Source organism: Geotrypetes seraphini, chromosome 11 (assembly GCF_902459505.1).
Source record: "Geotrypetes seraphini chromosome 11, aGeoSer1.1, whole genome shotgun sequence".
NCBI classification, from domain to species: Eukaryota; Metazoa; Chordata; class Amphibia; order Gymnophiona; family Dermophiidae; genus Geotrypetes; species Geotrypetes seraphini.
Genome location: NC_047094.1, coordinates 8,421,876 through 8,438,596, shown reverse-complemented (window position 1 = coordinate 8,438,596; position 16,721 = coordinate 8,421,876). Strand labels below are relative to the sequence as shown.

Genomic DNA, 16,721 nt, shown 5'->3' with positions numbered 1-16,721 from the left:
AAAAGTAACGTATGTACTCGAATATAAGTCGATCCAAGTATAAAACTAGGTACCCTTTTTCCCTGAAAAAAGGTTGACTTGAATATAAGATGTGGAGTTTAATGTTCATCTGCCCTGCCAGGATCTGTGCCTTGCCCCCTCCCAGGCTCCTCACCCAGCCCCCTGCCCTCCCTGGCACTCTACCCTGTCTTCCCTCTCTCCTGATGTCCTGCAGGCCTCCCACTGGGCCTTCCATATGACCTGCTGGGCTGGAATAGGAGGGATTACTCCTGTCCCAGGTTCTTTGCCAATTTTTTTTTTACCTCCCGTCTTGTACCTTTTTGAATCCCTGGTGGTCCAGGAGCGAGCTTTTCTTGCTACTGCACCGTGCTGAGCACCTCCTTGAATGGCTGCCTCGAGGCCCAGTGGTGCACTGGGCATGAGCAAGCTTTCCTCGCTCCTGCACGGCACTGAGCCGCTCACTGAATGGCCGCCACAAGAACTTGAGAGCCATTCAGCAAGTGGTTCAGTGTCAGGAAGGAGCAAGGAAAGCTTGCTTATGCCCGGTGCACTGCTGGGCCTTGAGAACTCGAAGTGGCCATTCAGGGAGTGGGGCAAGGAAAACTCACTCCTGCCTGGTACACTGCTGGACCACCAGGGATTCAAAAAGTTAAGCAGGAGGTAGATGAAAAAAATTTGGCAGAGTTGGCTGGGACAGGAGGGATCCCTCCTCCCTTTGCCCACCCCACCAGGCCATACGGCAGGCCCAGCTGAGGCTTGCAACAAGGAGAAATTAGGTTCTTACCTGCTAATTTTCTTTCTGTTAGCTTGTGGAATGGTATAGTCCTTAAAAATGGGTTATATAACTCACTACTACCAGCAGGTGAAGACTGAGAACAAACTTGTATATGAGGATAGCTTCATCTCTGTAATACAAGCTTCCCCTCTTGCCGAAGAGCCAAGCAGAACTTAGGAGAGACCAACTGAAAACAGTAAAACACACTCCGAACAGGAATGTAAAAACAACAAACACTGGTAAACAACTGTTGGAACATGTGTAGAACTAAACCCTGGTACAGAAAATATCCCCACAGCTCACCAGCTAAGCCATAGCAGCTGTTCTTAATTCTCCCCGGCCCTAGAAAAATTCTAGTACCCACAGAAAAAACAAAAATCTGCACATGAGCAAAACAAAAACCCGCAATCACCACACAAAGACAAACAGGGTAGGGGACTATACCAGTCTACAGGCTAACAGAAAGAAAATTAGCAGGTGGCCACTAGCGTGCTCGACTTTAAGAATAAATGGGACATCCACGTGGGATCTCTACGTGGGTCGAGCAGTACTCTGACTTAATGGGGTGGGACAGTAGAGTGGGCAGACTTGATGGGCTATAGCCCTTTTCTTCCGTCATCTTTCTATGTTTCTATGTGGTAACCTAATTAATCCTGTATCGCCTGGTAGACTGGTATAGTCCTTACGAATGGGACGTACCAAAGCAGTATCTATTAAGAGTGGGACCCCGAAGGGCCGACACCAGAACACGTTTATTGAATACTGCATCCCGACGTGCTTGAACATCCACATGGTAGTGTCTGACAAAGGAATGCAGAGAAGATCAAACTACAGCCTCACAAATATCCACTGGAGGCATTAGAGAAGACTCAGCCCAAGAAGCTGCCTGACCCTGAGTGGAATGAGCCTTGAGAAACTCTGGAACAGACTTTTCTTCAGAAGATAAGCGGAAGCAAGTCTCCTTAATCCAGCGTGCAATAGTAACCTTAGAAGTACAATCCCCCCTACGAGGACCCGCTAGAAGGACAAAGAGATAATCTGATTTCCTGATCTCCTGGGGCCTCTGCACATAAGAGTGAAGGACCCGACTGACATCCAACTTTCGCAACTGTCTTTGCTTGAAAGAGCCCTCCTGGCTAACCAACATTGGGAGGACTACTGCCTGATTAACATGGAAAGGAGAAACTACCTTTGGCAGAAAAGAAAGAATAGGCCGCAAGACAACCCGCTCCCTAGAAAATTCCAAGAAGGGAGCCCTACAAGAGAAAACCTGCAGCTCAAACACGTCTAGCCGAAGTAATGGCCACCAAGAAGACCGTTTTTAAGAGTAAGGTCCTTCAAAGAACAGTCACTCAATGGTTCAAAAGGTAGGTGCACTAGAACAGACAGAACCAGATCCCTAGATGGAATAGAGGGTCATATGGGAGGCTTGAGCAATTTGGCTGCCTGTAAGAAGCAAATCACATTAGGAATGGCAGTCAAATGCTGACCTTTCAACAACCCACGAAAAGCTGATAAGGCCACAAGCTGAACCCGGAAAGAAAACTAACCCAGTCCCTTGTCCAAGCCATCCTGCAAGAACTCTAAGATGGTACGCAAGGAAGCGTGAAAAGAGACCACTCCATGCGCAGCACACCACTCCTCAAATATACGCCAATCCCTCCGGGACCCCAAGAGAGTTGAGATCACTTTATCTGAATACCTTCTTACCTAGGCAATCCCTTTCAAGAGCCAAGCCGTAAGACAGAAGGGACCCTGAGTCAGAAGGTTGTCCAAGAGAGGAAGAGGATCCGCCACCAGCTGCCTCACCAGATCCACGTACTACGGCCACATGGGCCAATCTGGAGCCACCAGAACCACAAGGCCTGGATGGCGAACTATACAGAGAACTCTGCTCACTAATGGCCATGGAGGGAACACATACAATAGCCCCTACGTTGGCCAATGTTGAACCAGAGCATCTAGGCCCTCAACCTGACCGTCTCTGCCACAACTGAAGAAGCCGAAATCTGTTTATATTTGAGTATATACGGTACATGCTGCTTCTGCCACTCATAAACCAGCCTGACCACTCTGGGCCCAGGTTCTCCTTGGTTTAGACTGCAACCAGGTGTATTTTTAGGCAGCAGCTGCTTGCTTGCCCTTTATTGAGGAGGATGAGGATAATGTGGCTATTATTTATAACTCCAAAGGGAGAGATGCCAGAAAAGTGTCTGTTATTTAGTCTGTCTCCTCCCTCCCATTATTGTTCCAGATATAGATCTGTTCCATCTGCACATGGCCTGGTAGGTGACAGATACTACCTGTGGAATGTGACTACAGGGCAAATCCCTTGCTGAAGAAGGATGGAATTCTTTCCAGCACCCCTGTGGCATGTATACATCTTGTATTTGCATTGCCTGTATGTTATGGTTGGTCTGTCTAGCCCATGTTTTAAGTTGCTCTTTTATTTGTGTATGGGGCAAGTATGTGTGTGTTTCTGTGTGTTATCAAAGTACAGTTCCTTAATTGTTAGGTTAGCGTGGCTTAGTTGTATGCTGCAGCATTTGGAACAATTTTTCCAATCGAAATGAATTACAACATTGCAGGGGTGGCTTCACCTTCCCAGATCACTCCTTCCATCGCTGTGACTAGAGCTCCTTTCCGTGCTCTGCATCCTACTCCGAGTCTCTGCTACTGGTTACACTGGAAGTGGGCAGGCTATGCCTTCTAGCAGAAGGGATGATTGGCGATTTGTAGATAAAACTCTGAAAAACATCTATGCATTTCGCTATCTGTCTCTCTCAGAGCATGAATGTAAAAATCTGGTGAATTCTGAAAACCTCCACATCCTTGCTCATCCTACCTAAGGACCCTACTTTAGGTATTGCATGTTCCTAGTTATTTGCAAAAAGAAAGCAGTAAAATTTGGGCAGTAGTTTGCACAATAGAAATAGCACCAGAGGTCAGCAGTTAGACCCAGCCATATGGATTACAGATAGCACTGTGGAGGTGGTAGTAGGGAAGAATAGAAATCAGGGACTGACAGATTGGAAGGAGGAATTTTCTAACTGTAGTTAAGTTTTTTTATATTGTAGAAGCTAGGACCACCTCCCCCCCAAACTTCATCCTATTTCATTAACTTTTCTCTGCTACAGCAGCAGCAATTCCTCACAATGCATCAGGGGAAGGGAAGGCAGGCGTAGGTCTCGAGATCTGATGTGGCTCAAATTTAAGTCATGGGACTAGTTTTGCACATGCTCCAGCCACTTTCCAACTACAAGTGACTTAGAAAGACTAAAGCCCGTGTAATAATACTTGAGTTTGGAACAGGTTCGACAGCTAGAAAAATGCCAATGCCACCACGCTTCATTTTTTTTCCTCTTCTGTGGTCACTCTTCTAGAGCTGCCCCTGTAGTTTGCTCATTTCCTTTAGAGCAGGGGTGTCCAATGTCAGTCCTCGAGGGCCGCAGTCCAGTCGGGTTTTCAGGATTTCCCCAATGAATATGCATGAGATCTCTTTGTATGCACTGCTTTCAATGCATATTCATTGGGGAAATCCTGAAAACCCGACTGGACTGCGGCCCTCGAGGACCGACATTGGACACCCTTGCTTTAGAGTTTCTCAACCCAGGCCTCAGAACACACAATGCATGAACCTACATGCTTGGGGCATAATCAAAAGATACATCTACATCCGATTCGGACGTATGGTGCTATGTCAGCAGCAGGAAAATGTCAATTCTCAAAAATACATCTAAAATTTTTTTTTTGGGTGGGGAGAATCGTCTATCTTTATACCACATTCTCGACCAAAATTTCATCCAAGTCACAAATGCCCAGAACAAGACCTTTTGGACATGGGAGGGGCCAGCATTCTGATGAACTGGCCACCCAGACATGGCAATAGAGTAGTGGGGCACTGCTGTGAACTTCACAAAAAGGGTGCCACCTGTCTACAACCCCAGTAGCCCTTATGACTGCAGGTACCATCTATATGGCAGTGCAGTAGGGTTTTGGTTCACCCACATGTAGTGTTTACTGTGGCTTATAGGCCTGGGTCCCTCTTTGGTTCACTAACCCACCCCCCAGGCTATTTAAGAGACCTGTGGGCAGCCCTACTAGGCTTTCCTATACTAGATGCTGCTGTTCTGGAGATAGGTATGTATGTTTTTATTCCGCGCTTTGTGAGGGGGTCTTTACTGTCTCTGCACTTTGGATACTTTTTGGACACTTATACTTGTTTTTACATCGTCTAACTCACAACGTATAAATTGTGTCCAGGAAGTCTAGTAAAACATTCGATTATCCCTGCAGGATAACTTAGTCTATGTCGGAGTGTTTCTGATCTGCTTATTTCTTTATTTCTGGTTGTTTTTTTTCATGTATTTTCTTCATCTTTCAGTGCTAAAAAGCTCCCCTAGTCAAGGGTCCAGCTCTACATGCATGGAGGAGAAACAGACTGAGGTTTGCCAGTCCCTTGTAGTACCTATTAGCCAGCCTGAAGAAGGCTTTTTGGAGCTTGGGACTGTCTCCTGCTATCATTGCTCACCTACTGCTTGCAGGGGTTTGAATGCAGGCTATTAGGTGTCCATAGGGGGCTCAGCAGGGTCTCGTAGGGTGCTGGCTACATTTCGCCTAACACCTTCTTTGCACATCCGTAGTCTGTGGGACTGGCAGCCCAAAGATTCAGCCCAGGAAGGACATTCTGTTTGAGGCAGTGATTTCTTTTGCCAGATCTAGCTACTTTTGGAGCTAAGGAAGGCTACAGCACATGTCACAGTGAGTAAGACTGTTAACAGCCTATGATGAAAATTGGGTGGGTAAGAGGGGGTCTGCAGATGGTGTTTTTGAAGGTTGCTGCCTGCTCCCTGATATCAGTGGCATAGCGAGGATAGATGTGACCGGGGTGGTGGCACCCTCCCTTCCCACCCCATACCTCTTTAAATCTTCGACAGCGTAAACAGCTTCTCCAGGCTGCTGCTGCTCACTATCTGATATCACTTACTGGCCTCAGAACCCGGAAGTGATTTCAGAGGGAGCCAGGCTAAGAGTAGTTGCTCGCACTGGCAAAGATTTTAAAGAGATATGGTGGGGGCGGGGAAGGGAGAGCACCCCCCCTCCCAGGGTGGTCTCCCCCTTACTTCACCACTGGCTGATATTGTTTGTGAATATACAGTACACCCTTGTCAAAGCATAAATTAATAAAATCTGTCAGCCCTTGAGGGGCTGCAATCCAGTCGGGTTTTCAGGATTTCCCCAATGAATATGCATTGAAAGCAGTGCATCCACATAGATCTCATGCATATTCATTGGGGAAATCCTGAAAACCCAACTCTATTGCGGCCCTCAAGGAGGGACTTTGAGACCCCTGTTTTAGCACAATGTTTCTCATCACGTGATACACATGGCATTCTACAATGACACCCAATTGTTTTATCTACATGTCTCATTTTTGAAGACATGCTTGCGGTTGACTAACTTGAAACAAACACCTAAACAAGGCAGGAAGAGTACAACTGATACTATCAGCCAACCCCCCCTCCCCCCATAAAAATAAGCAAGCTAGCAAGGGCAGTTTCATGGAGAACCCCTGTAATGGGTTAGCACCTTCACTTTCTCTTGCTGTTATGTTCCTGAGATCAGTGGCTTAGCATCAAGGGCAATGGTTCCCCCCCCCCCCCACAATCGCACCCTCCCTCCCCACCCCTTTAAATCTTTTCCAGCACGAGCAACTGCTCTAGCAATGACACTGGCTTTCCCTCCGACATCACTTCCTTGCTCCACGACCAGGAAGAGAAGGCATGGGGGGGCGGAGAGGTGTCAGCACACCCAAGATGGCGCCCATGGCGATCCGCTCCCCCTTATTACATCACTGTGTGAGATATATAAATGGTGCCTCCATACTGCACAAATCTTAAGATATATAAAAAAAGAAATATCGGAAAAGGCATGGCTCACTATATCTTCTTCATGCTATAAAAATCCAGATTTTTCCCTAGAGGGCTTTCATTGAACTAAAAACATGAAAATAAAAGCAGGCACCCGAGTTCCAGTTTTGTTACTCAACTTATGTAAGCAAACATAACCCAACAGTGTCTGTGCATTCCCCTGAAACAAAATTAAAAGCAGAACGCTTGCTCCTAGGGACATGTACAACAATCAGATACAGGCGGCAGATTAACCCTAAGTTACAAAAATAAATATTTTATCTAGCTGATGAGTTTTCGTGAACTGGAACATGGGAATAACTAAATAGATGGATTTTATCCCTGCAGCCACTGTCCTACTTTCTCATATATATATATATAAAACGTCTCTTAAAATCCAGCAGTTGGGTTCTTGAAACTCTTGAGAAGCCTAAGTACAGAGAAGTATTATATACACTGTACGAAGTATTCATTTTATTGGAATTCTAAAAATGTTCTACGCAAATGCGCAATGTCTACATTATTCACCACTGTAGAAATGTTGCTTTGACTCAGTTTTCTCCTATTCCTTTAAGTTCTAGTTGGGCCAAAACCTGAACTTTTCATTTACAGCTACATTCATCTAAGCACAGATTCATAGCCTCTATGGCCAACAAGTGGGTGACTTTTATATTCACTACTTTCTTCATAGTCTTTGGAACAAGAATGGGCCAGATCCATGTTTCTAAGTTTTGCAGAGCTGAGATACAAGGTGGGTGTAGTAGATTGATGACAGATTGCAGCCAATTCAGGCGCTGCCTGTTCTTGTGATTTTTCTAAAAGCAGATTCAATTCTGCTTAGAAATGCAAAAAGTGGGCATGGCCTGCTTTTGCTCTGAAAGGTTTCATTTACTTCAGCAGCAATCCTGACCCAAGGGCCAAAGCCCAGAACACCTCTTAGCACCCTGCAATCAGGGACAGCGTCAGCTACTGAGAATTTGTTACTTGCATTGGGCAAAAGGGCAGTACTGTGCCCTCTTGTACCTGGAGCCATCTAAACAGATGTACCTGGCCCTTGTTCGGGATGGTTTGGGGACAGTTCTGAGTTTGTCTGCATCCTGTAGTGAACATATACCAGGGGACAGCCCCAAGCTCCAACACTCAAGAAGATTCTAAATCCAATTTCCTCTTTTTCTCCAAATTGTGACTATGAGGGTTAGACTGATAAGGTACCCTACCTACCCATTTTAAACAGAACATTTCTTCTCCGTGACAAGCTGGATCCCTACCTGCAATCAGACCTTCGAAATGATCCTTCAGAGTCAGAAGTTTCCCTTCCTGGCTAAAGCATGCTGAATGTCCTCTATCCAATGGGTTAAATACACACTCCAGAACATAGGGCTGTATAACAATTTACTTAAAATCTATTGATCATTTTCAATGTTCATGCTATTATAAGCATATAAAACAGAGGAGCAGCTAAAAATCAGGCAGAATCCATTATTTTTTCTTCTGGATTGTAATGCCAGTAGAACTAGGGTAATTTGGGCAGGAAAAAACCCAGATCAGAATGATAATAAAACATCACAGGTCTACTGCTGGTGCATCCTACTTGGTTCATCATTCTATATGTCTCAAGAGTCAACATATAGGCACCGGGCAGGAGGAGAAGAGCAGTAAATGATTTGTGTGCCAGCACACAGTGTCAGACTCTTTCTCAAATTATTTAACCAGTAGCAGGAGGACCACAATGATAAGATCACAGGACACACCTACTTGCCAGAAAGGCCAGTGTACCATGTTCAAGGCACAGAGCAGCTTCAGCTTCTGCTCCCCCCATCATCTCAAACCCTTCTTGCAGACAACACCTCTAACTTTGCTCATCGATTCTGGGGGCATGTCACCCTGGTGTGACCTGGCTGATGACAGATCCCGCATGTCCGTTGCTTCTTGGCAGTGGGACCTTTGTCAGAAGAGCTGGAGTTTGATCTTTTGGTTTTTGCTCCTGATCCACGCTGCTGACCACATGAGGAAAAGAATGTTCCAGGCAGGCCTGTAGGAAGAAAATCAGAATCATTTGCAGCACTCTTTAATCAGTCCGATTAGTGCCACTTTAAAAACAGTAAGAGTAAGTTTCTTGACTGAGGTAAAGGCTCAGTACCTCGGGCTGCCTTTCAGCTTTACAGCGTCTCACGCTTGGCAAAACTCAGGACTGAGTTGAGGAGAATAAAGAGAAAAGAATATAAAGCAACACTGGTTTACAATTCACATGGTGAAGGATTCCTGCAGAGACGAAGTAGAGCATAAAATGCAGGGCTTGAACAAAAGAAAACATCATTTATGGGATAAGTGTCTTTCCAATCTAGTATAAATCAGTTTGACAAAGAAGTGTCATTGTTCAAAACAGATTAGTGATACATTTATGGTTGGTGGACATTGAGGGACTAAAAAGTGCAGTGATGGTCCCTTATGTTCTTCATGCGGCTTCAATACGGGCGAATGGGTACTGAGCACTTTTTGCACAATTGAAATGAATATGTAATTTATATTATAACCTGGTGATTGGATGGTTACTAAATTCTATGTTTCTATACCCAATGTGTTAACAAATTATACGAGGACGTATAATAATGATTCAAAATGTTGTGTGATTGTGGCACCGAGGTACCCCCCTTTTCAAACCCAGCATGCACCCAAAAAGTGGGAGAAAAAGCCTCAGATTAATGTAGCAGTATAGAACCAAAAGGTACAAATCAAAACTGCTTTTGATACTTTCACTGGCAAAAAACTCCCTCACAGAACAGCTCAGGTTTAGAGCCTTAGCCAATAGGGAGAGAAGGAGATAGTGGATGCTGCGGATGGGCCATTTGGCCTTTAAATGCCATCATGTTTCTATGTAAGTTCTGCTCTAACTTGCCGCAGAGAGTGCTACAGGGATCTGTACTTGGATCAATGTTATTTAATTTATTTATAAAAATGATCTGGAAACTGGAACAACGAGTGAGGTGATTAAATTTGTTAAAACGCATGCGGATTGTGAAAAATTGCAGGCAGACCTTAGGAAATTGGAGACTGGGCGTCCAAGTGGCAGATGAAATTTAATGTGGACAAATGCATATTGGGAAGAATAACCTGAATCACAGTTACCAGATGCTAGGGTCCACCTTGGGGGTTAGCGCTCAAGAAAAGATCTGGGTATTATTGTAGACAATATGATGAAACCCTCCACCCAACGTGTGGCGGCGGCCAAAAACGCAATCAGGATGCTGGGAATTATTAAAAAAGGGATGGTTAACAAGACTAAGAATGTCATAATGCCCCTGTATCGCTCCATGGTGCAACCTCATTTGGAGTATTGCATTCAGTTCTGGTCTCCTTATCTCAAGTTTAAGTTTCAAGTTTATTTAAAATATTTGATATGATCGCAATATCCAAATCCAATGCGATTTACAAAGAATTTAAAAAAAACTCCAAAAAAATAAAACTCAAACAAACAGGACACTAGAAATAATTAGAACATAAAGATGCAGTTGAGGGGGGGGGTTAAAAAAATTTGAAGTAAATACAATTCCAAAATAAATGAAAAAGGATGGGTAAAGAGACAAAAGGTTAGGGAGCGCTGGAAAAGGTTCATAAAAGAGCAACCAAAATGGTAAAGGGGATGAAAACTTCTCTCGTATGAGGAAAGACTAAAAAGGTTAGGGCTCTTTAGCTTGGAAAAGAGACAGCTAAGGGGAGATAGGATTGAAGTCTACAAAATCCTGAGTGGAGTAGAACAAGTGGATCGATTTTTCACTCCGTCAAAAATTACAAAGACTAGGGGACACTTGATGAAACTGCAGGGAAATACTTTTAAAACCAATAGGAGGAAAAAAAATTTTCACTCAGAGAATAGTTAAACTCTGGAACACATTGCCAGAGGTTGTGGTAAGAGTGGTGTAGCTGGTTTTAAGAAGGGTTTGGACAATTTCCTGTTGGAAAAGTTCATAGTCTGTTATTGAGAAAGACATGGGGGAAGACACTGTTTGCCCTGGATCGGTAGCATGGTATGTTGCTACTCTGGGGCTTCCAGAGTCTTTCTATCTTTGAGATTCTGCATGGAATCTTGACACTCTTTGGGGTTCCTGAATGTTGCTAGTCCTTGGGTTTTGGCCAGGTACTAGTGGCCTGAATTGGCACCATGAGAACAGGCTACTGGGCTTGATAGACCTTTGGTCTAGGCTATTCTTATGTTGACAAATTCCTATAATAAAGACAAAGACTCTTTCCTTCCAGACAAGTCCACAGATTCATGGCTTTATAAAACTTCATACTTGGCCCCAAATAAGGTATTACAACCTACACAAGCAGGTTAAAGCATAAGCTCTGCCTTACCTGGTGGTACATTCTCATCAGCCCACTGAAAGAAGCCACATTGTTGCTCTCTGGGCTTGGAGCACGTGTGGAACTGCCGGCCCTTGTTTGCACCATCTTTCTGAACAGTTCGGGTGACAGCAGGCTGGTTGCACATGCACATGACACCGCTCCCCACACAATCACCATTACTTCTCACATGCCTGGGCTCCCTGCCAGTGCTCGGGCCACCACCTCCGAACGATGCATGGGGCCCACTGGCTGGGAAAGGAGACCCTGTTGAAAAACTACTGCACGCTGTAGAGTCTCTGCTGTCTGGCTGCTGATCTGCCCACAGAAAGAAACTGCAGCTGCCTCCGTTACACTTGTAAAACTGACGGCCCTGGTTGGGTCCTTCTTTACGGACAGTGAGCAGCACTGCATCCTGTCCACAGTTACATACAATATTGTTGTCATCATTTTCCAAAACGGGATGTACAGGCTTGGGAGTCTGAATGATGGTCATGGATCGGTTAGGCCCGTCCTTTCTCACAGCCAACGGTCTGTTCTGGTTGTTTTCATTACTGGTCATCCGGTTGCTGGACTGGTTGACCTGTAAGTGCCCTCTGATTGGTTCATGCAAGTATTTCAAGTCCAGGATCTCTCTCAGCATTTCATCACATCCTCCAATGCAGCCGACAAACTCCAGAGGCATGGTGAGAGGTATGCTACCTTGTTTAAACTTCAGCTTCAGCCTGGAGGAATCAGTAAGAGAAATCAAAACCCAGCATATATGAACAAGGCAATACGGGACTTCCATCCCAGAGCTGTTTCCAACCCCCTGCTGATGAATTGACAGCCAGTCCACCATCTCCAACTTCTATTTGGCAAGGACAATGGTGAATGACTGTACCTATTCCTGCACTGGGTGGCTGTCTCATTGGAAAGCCTGGATGGTCCACTTAAGTCTTTATGAGCTATCATTTACTATGCGGCTCAAAGTCTGAGCATCCTTCCACGGTCCCCCTAATTCTACATATAGGGTGCCATCTACAGAATTGAGTCCCTTGTGTGCACTTTATCCACACTCAGAGGATGTGCTTTCAAGGAGAGGTCAGGTGAGGACAAGTACAATAGGTGGCATTTTCAAGTCTATGCCTACACCTAATTTTTTATTGCCCCTGCATTAGGAATTTTTGGAATTCAATTTGGTCTCAAATAAATTGCTTATTGGAAAATCATGTGGAAATATCATATGATACTGTTCTGTTCGGTATGTCTATGAGGAAAAAAAGTCAATTATCAGCACATAACAATAAGCTTTTGATGATAATGACGGGTGTTGCCATGCAACATATTACTAACTGGAAAAATTATAGTAATCTCAATTATACGTTTTGGTGGAATTCCCTGTGTCATATTTACAAGATGGAAAGAGCAATTGCAATACAGAAAGGAAGTTATAAAAATTTTTTAAAAATATGGAGACCGATGGTTGATTTTTGTAGTGAATAGGCATCATTTTTCTTTGATAATATACATAGGGGGGTGGGGAGATTGGAAGATAAGATGTAGCAAAATTGAAATTTTGAAGGAATATGATAGTTTTAATGATTGTATAGAAAGATGGGAGGGGGGAGGGTTTTTAATTAATTTACATATTAAGAATATAATGTATGATGTTCAAGTGTTATACGATAGTATTTCATGTTGTTCTTTTTGTGCACTTGATGTAAGTTTGAAAAAGAATAAAGAAATTAAAAAAAAAAAAAGTCTATGCCTATTGCTTTGTACCCACAACAAGTTTCAAAATAAAACTAGGTGAATCATTTTACTTTAAGAGCTGTTGCAAAGCCTGCAGGTAAAAAGTGCAGTCTTTGTCCAAGTGTGGATATTTGAATAAAATATCCTTCCTAGACATTTCTAGTTAAATTAAACCTTTCTTTCTGCAAAAATTAAGAACTTTTATTAATACTGACGGGGGTTGCCATTCAACATTTTACTGGAAATTGGAAGGATTATACTAAACTTAATTATACCTTTTGGTGGAATTCAGTTTGTCATATTTATAAAATGGAGAGAATGCTTGCTATACAGCAAGGAAATTATAATAGATTCAAAAAGATTTGGGGGCCATTGATTGCATATTCTAATGATTAGACATTTTGGACACCTTGTTACTACATAGAAATATAATTAGTGTAGGGATGGAGAGGTATGTTATGTGATTTAATGAATTTATTATTGATGATTTGGTTGAGTGGGGAGAGGGGAGGGTTTTTTTTATATGTAATGGATAATAATTGTTAAAAATGTCAAGTGATTTGTACAAATTATATGATTGAATTTTGTACACTTGTTGCAGGAGTCAAAAATGAATAAAGAATTATATATATAAAAAAAAAAAAAAAGAACTGAGCAAACAGCAGTAAGGAGAAATTAGGTTCTTACCTGCTAATTTACTTTCTTTTAGCTTCTCCAGACCAGTAGAGGTTAACTTTACGATTGGGTATATATCTAATCATGACCAGCAGGTGGAGACTGAAAACAAAACTTTGGGACAGTATATCCTAGCCCCTCCTCTCTATTTCCCTCAGTCTGCCGAATAGCCAAGCAGAACCAAGAACTGGAAACAACAGAGAGAAAAAACAATACTCCGAAAGGAGTAACCAATAACATACCCAAAAAATGCTGTTGGAAAATGCAGAGGAGAAATTCCCGAAGGAAGAAGGTCCCCACAGCTCGCCAGCTAAGCCAGCCGAGCCACAGCCGCTGTTCTTCAATTCTCCCCGGCCCTAGAAAAATACTAGAACCCGCAGCAAAAACCAAAAACTGCCCGCGCAACAGCCCCAACAACAACAACAACAGACAGGGTGGGGACCTCTACTGGTCTGGAGAAGCTAAAAGAAAGTAAATTAGCAGGTAAGAACCTAATTTCTCCTTCTTTAGCACTCTCCAGACCAGTAGAGGTTAACTTTACGATTGGGACGTACCAAAGCAGTCCCTCTCACGGGCGGGACCCCCGAAGGGCCGATACCAGAACACGCTCACCGAACACCGCGTCCCGACGCGCCTGAACATCTACCCGATAATGCCGAACAAATGAATGCAAGGAGGACCAAACCGCAGCCTTACAAATATCCACCGGAGGCACGAGCGACGACTCAGCCCAAGAAGCCGCCTGACCCCTAGTGGAATGAGCCTTGAGAAACTCCGGAACCGGCTTCTGACTCAGAAGATAAGCGGAAGCGATCGTCTCCTTGATCCAGCGCGCAATAGTAGCCTTAGAAGCGCCAGCCCCCCGACGAGGACCCGCCAGAAGCACAAAGAGATGATCGGAGCTCCGAAAATCCCGGGTCCGCTGCACATAAGCATGGAGGACCCGACCGACATCCAACTTGCGCAGCTGTCGTTGCTCAGAAGAACCCTCCCGACTACCCAAGACCGGGAGGACCACCGATTGATTGACATGAAAAGGAGAAACTACCTTCGGCAGAAAGGAAGGAACAGGCCGCAAAACAACCCGCTCCTTTGAAAACTCCAGGAAGGGAGCCCTACAAGAGAAAGCCTGTAGCTCCGACACCCGTCTAGCGGAAGTAATGGCCACCAAAAAGACCGACTTCAGCGTAAGGTCCTTCAACGAACAGCCATCCAACGGCTCGAAAGGAGGGCGCACTAGAACAGAGAGAACCAGATTGAGATCCCAAGAGGGAATCGAGGGCCTTATGGGAGGCCTGAGCAACTTGGCCGCCCTAAGAAAGCGAATCACATCAGGAATGGCTGACAAACGCTGACCTGTCACCAGCCCCCGAAAAGCCGACAGGGCCGCCAGATGAACCCGAAGAGAAGACCAGGCCAGGCCCCTATCCAGGCCATCCTGCAAAAACTCCAGAATGTTAGGCAGAGAAGCGCGAAAGGAGACCACTCCCCGCGCTCGGCACCATTCCTCAAACAGACGCCAAACCCGTACATAAGCCCGAGAGGTAGAAAGCCTCCGGGACCCCAAAAGTGTAGAGATCACCTTGTCGGAATATCCCTTCTTACTCAGGCGGCCCCTTTCAAGAGCCAAGCCGTAAGACAAAAGGGAGACGGGTCGAACATGGGAATGGGACCCTGCGTCAGAAGATCGCACTCGAGAGGCAGAGGAAGAGGATCCGCCACCAGATGCCTCACCAGATCCGCATACCACGGACGACGAGGCCAATCCGGAGCCACCAAGACCACCAGCCCCGGATGGCGAACAATGCGAAGCAGTACTCTGCCCACTAATGGCCAAGGAGGGAACACATACAACAGCCCCTCCGTTGGCCACGGTTGGACCAGAGCATCCAGACCCTCGGCCAGACCGTCCCTGCGACGACTGAAGAAGCGGGGTACTTTGGCGTTGCCACTTGTAGCCATCAGATCCATCAGGGGCTGCCCCCAAGCACGCACTAGCAACTGAAACGCCTCGGCGCCGAGACACCACTCTCCCGGATCCAAGAAGTGACGACTGAGGAAGTCCGCCTGAACGTTTTCTACCCCGGCAATGTGAGAGGCCGAGAGGTCCAGAAGATGCGACTCCGCCCAAACCATGAGCCGAGCCGCCTCCTGCGCCACCAGAGTGCTCTTGGTGCCCCCCTGACGATTGACATAAGCCACTGCCGTGGCATTGTCCGACAGGACTCTGACCGACTTGCCCAACAAAAGGGAGTGGAAAGCCAACAGCGCCAGCCGGACCGCCCTGGTCTCCAACACGTTGATCGACCAGGAGGCCTCCTCCGTGGACCAGGTTCCCTGAGCAGAGTGACCCAGACACTGGGCCCCCCAACCCAGGAGACTCGCATCCGTAAGGAGCACCGTCCACTGCGGAAGATCCAGACCCACCCCCTGAACTAGGTGAGGGGTCCGGAGCCACCAACGCAGACTGCAGCGCGCCAAGCCTCGCAGGGGAACCGGAACATCCATCCCGTGCCTCTGGGGAGACCACCTCCGGAGCAGAGCATACTGAAGAGGACGCATGTGGGCCCGCGCCCACCTCACCACGTCCAGGGACGCCGCCATCGACCCCAGGACCTGGAGGAAATCTCGCGCCCGAGGACACCGGGACGCCAAAAGCAGGCGAATCTGAGACTGCAATTTGCTCACCCGGGCCTCTGGGAGGAAGACCTTCCCCAAGGAGGTGTCGAACAGCACCCCGAGGTACTCCAGACGCTGAGCCGGAACAAACCGACTCTTGGAAAGGTTGACCACCCAGCCCAGCGACCGGAGAAACTCCACCACCCGAGCCGTAACCCGGTAGCTTTCCTGCAACGACTTGGCCCGAATTAACCAGTCGTCCAGGTAGGGGTGTACCAGAATGCCCTCCGACCGCAAGGCTGCCGCGACGACCACCATCACCTTGGTGAACGTCCGGGGAGCCGTGGCCAGCCCAAAGGGAAGCGCACAGAACTGATAGTGCCGACCCAAGATCGCAAAGCGCAGGAAACGCTGATGAGAGGTCCGAATAGGAACATGCAAGTAGGCCTCCGTCAGATCGAGAGAAGTGAGAAACTCCCCCGGCTGAACCGCCAGAATGACCGACCGCAGCGTTTCCATACGGAAAGAGGGAACCTTGAGAGCCCTGTTGACCCCTTTCAAATCGAGGATGGGCCGAAAAGTCCCCTCCTTCTTGGGCACCACAAAGTAAATGGAGTACCTGCCCGTGCCCCACTCCGGGGGGGGCACCGGAACTACTGCCCTGAGAT

General features: G+C 46.2%; 1 protein-coding gene across 2 annotated transcripts in view; it reads right to left on the bottom strand.

The window, feature by feature from the left end:
• Positions 1-7,136: 7,136 nt before the first annotated feature.
• Positions 7,137-16,721, bottom strand: part of TOP3A (DNA topoisomerase III alpha) — a 48,751-nt gene continuing 39,166 nt past the window's right edge. For both annotated transcript variants that reach the window (XM_033963322.1, XM_033963320.1), the window contains 2 exons: positions 11,038-11,750; positions 7,137-8,716 (listed from right to left, as the gene is read on the bottom strand). In XM_033963322.1, coding sequence (XP_033819213.1) covers positions 8,544-8,716; positions 11,038-11,750 — 886 coding nt within the window. In that variant the 3' untranslated portion in view covers positions 7,137-8,543. The remainder of the gene's footprint in view (positions 8,717-11,037; positions 11,751-16,721) is intronic.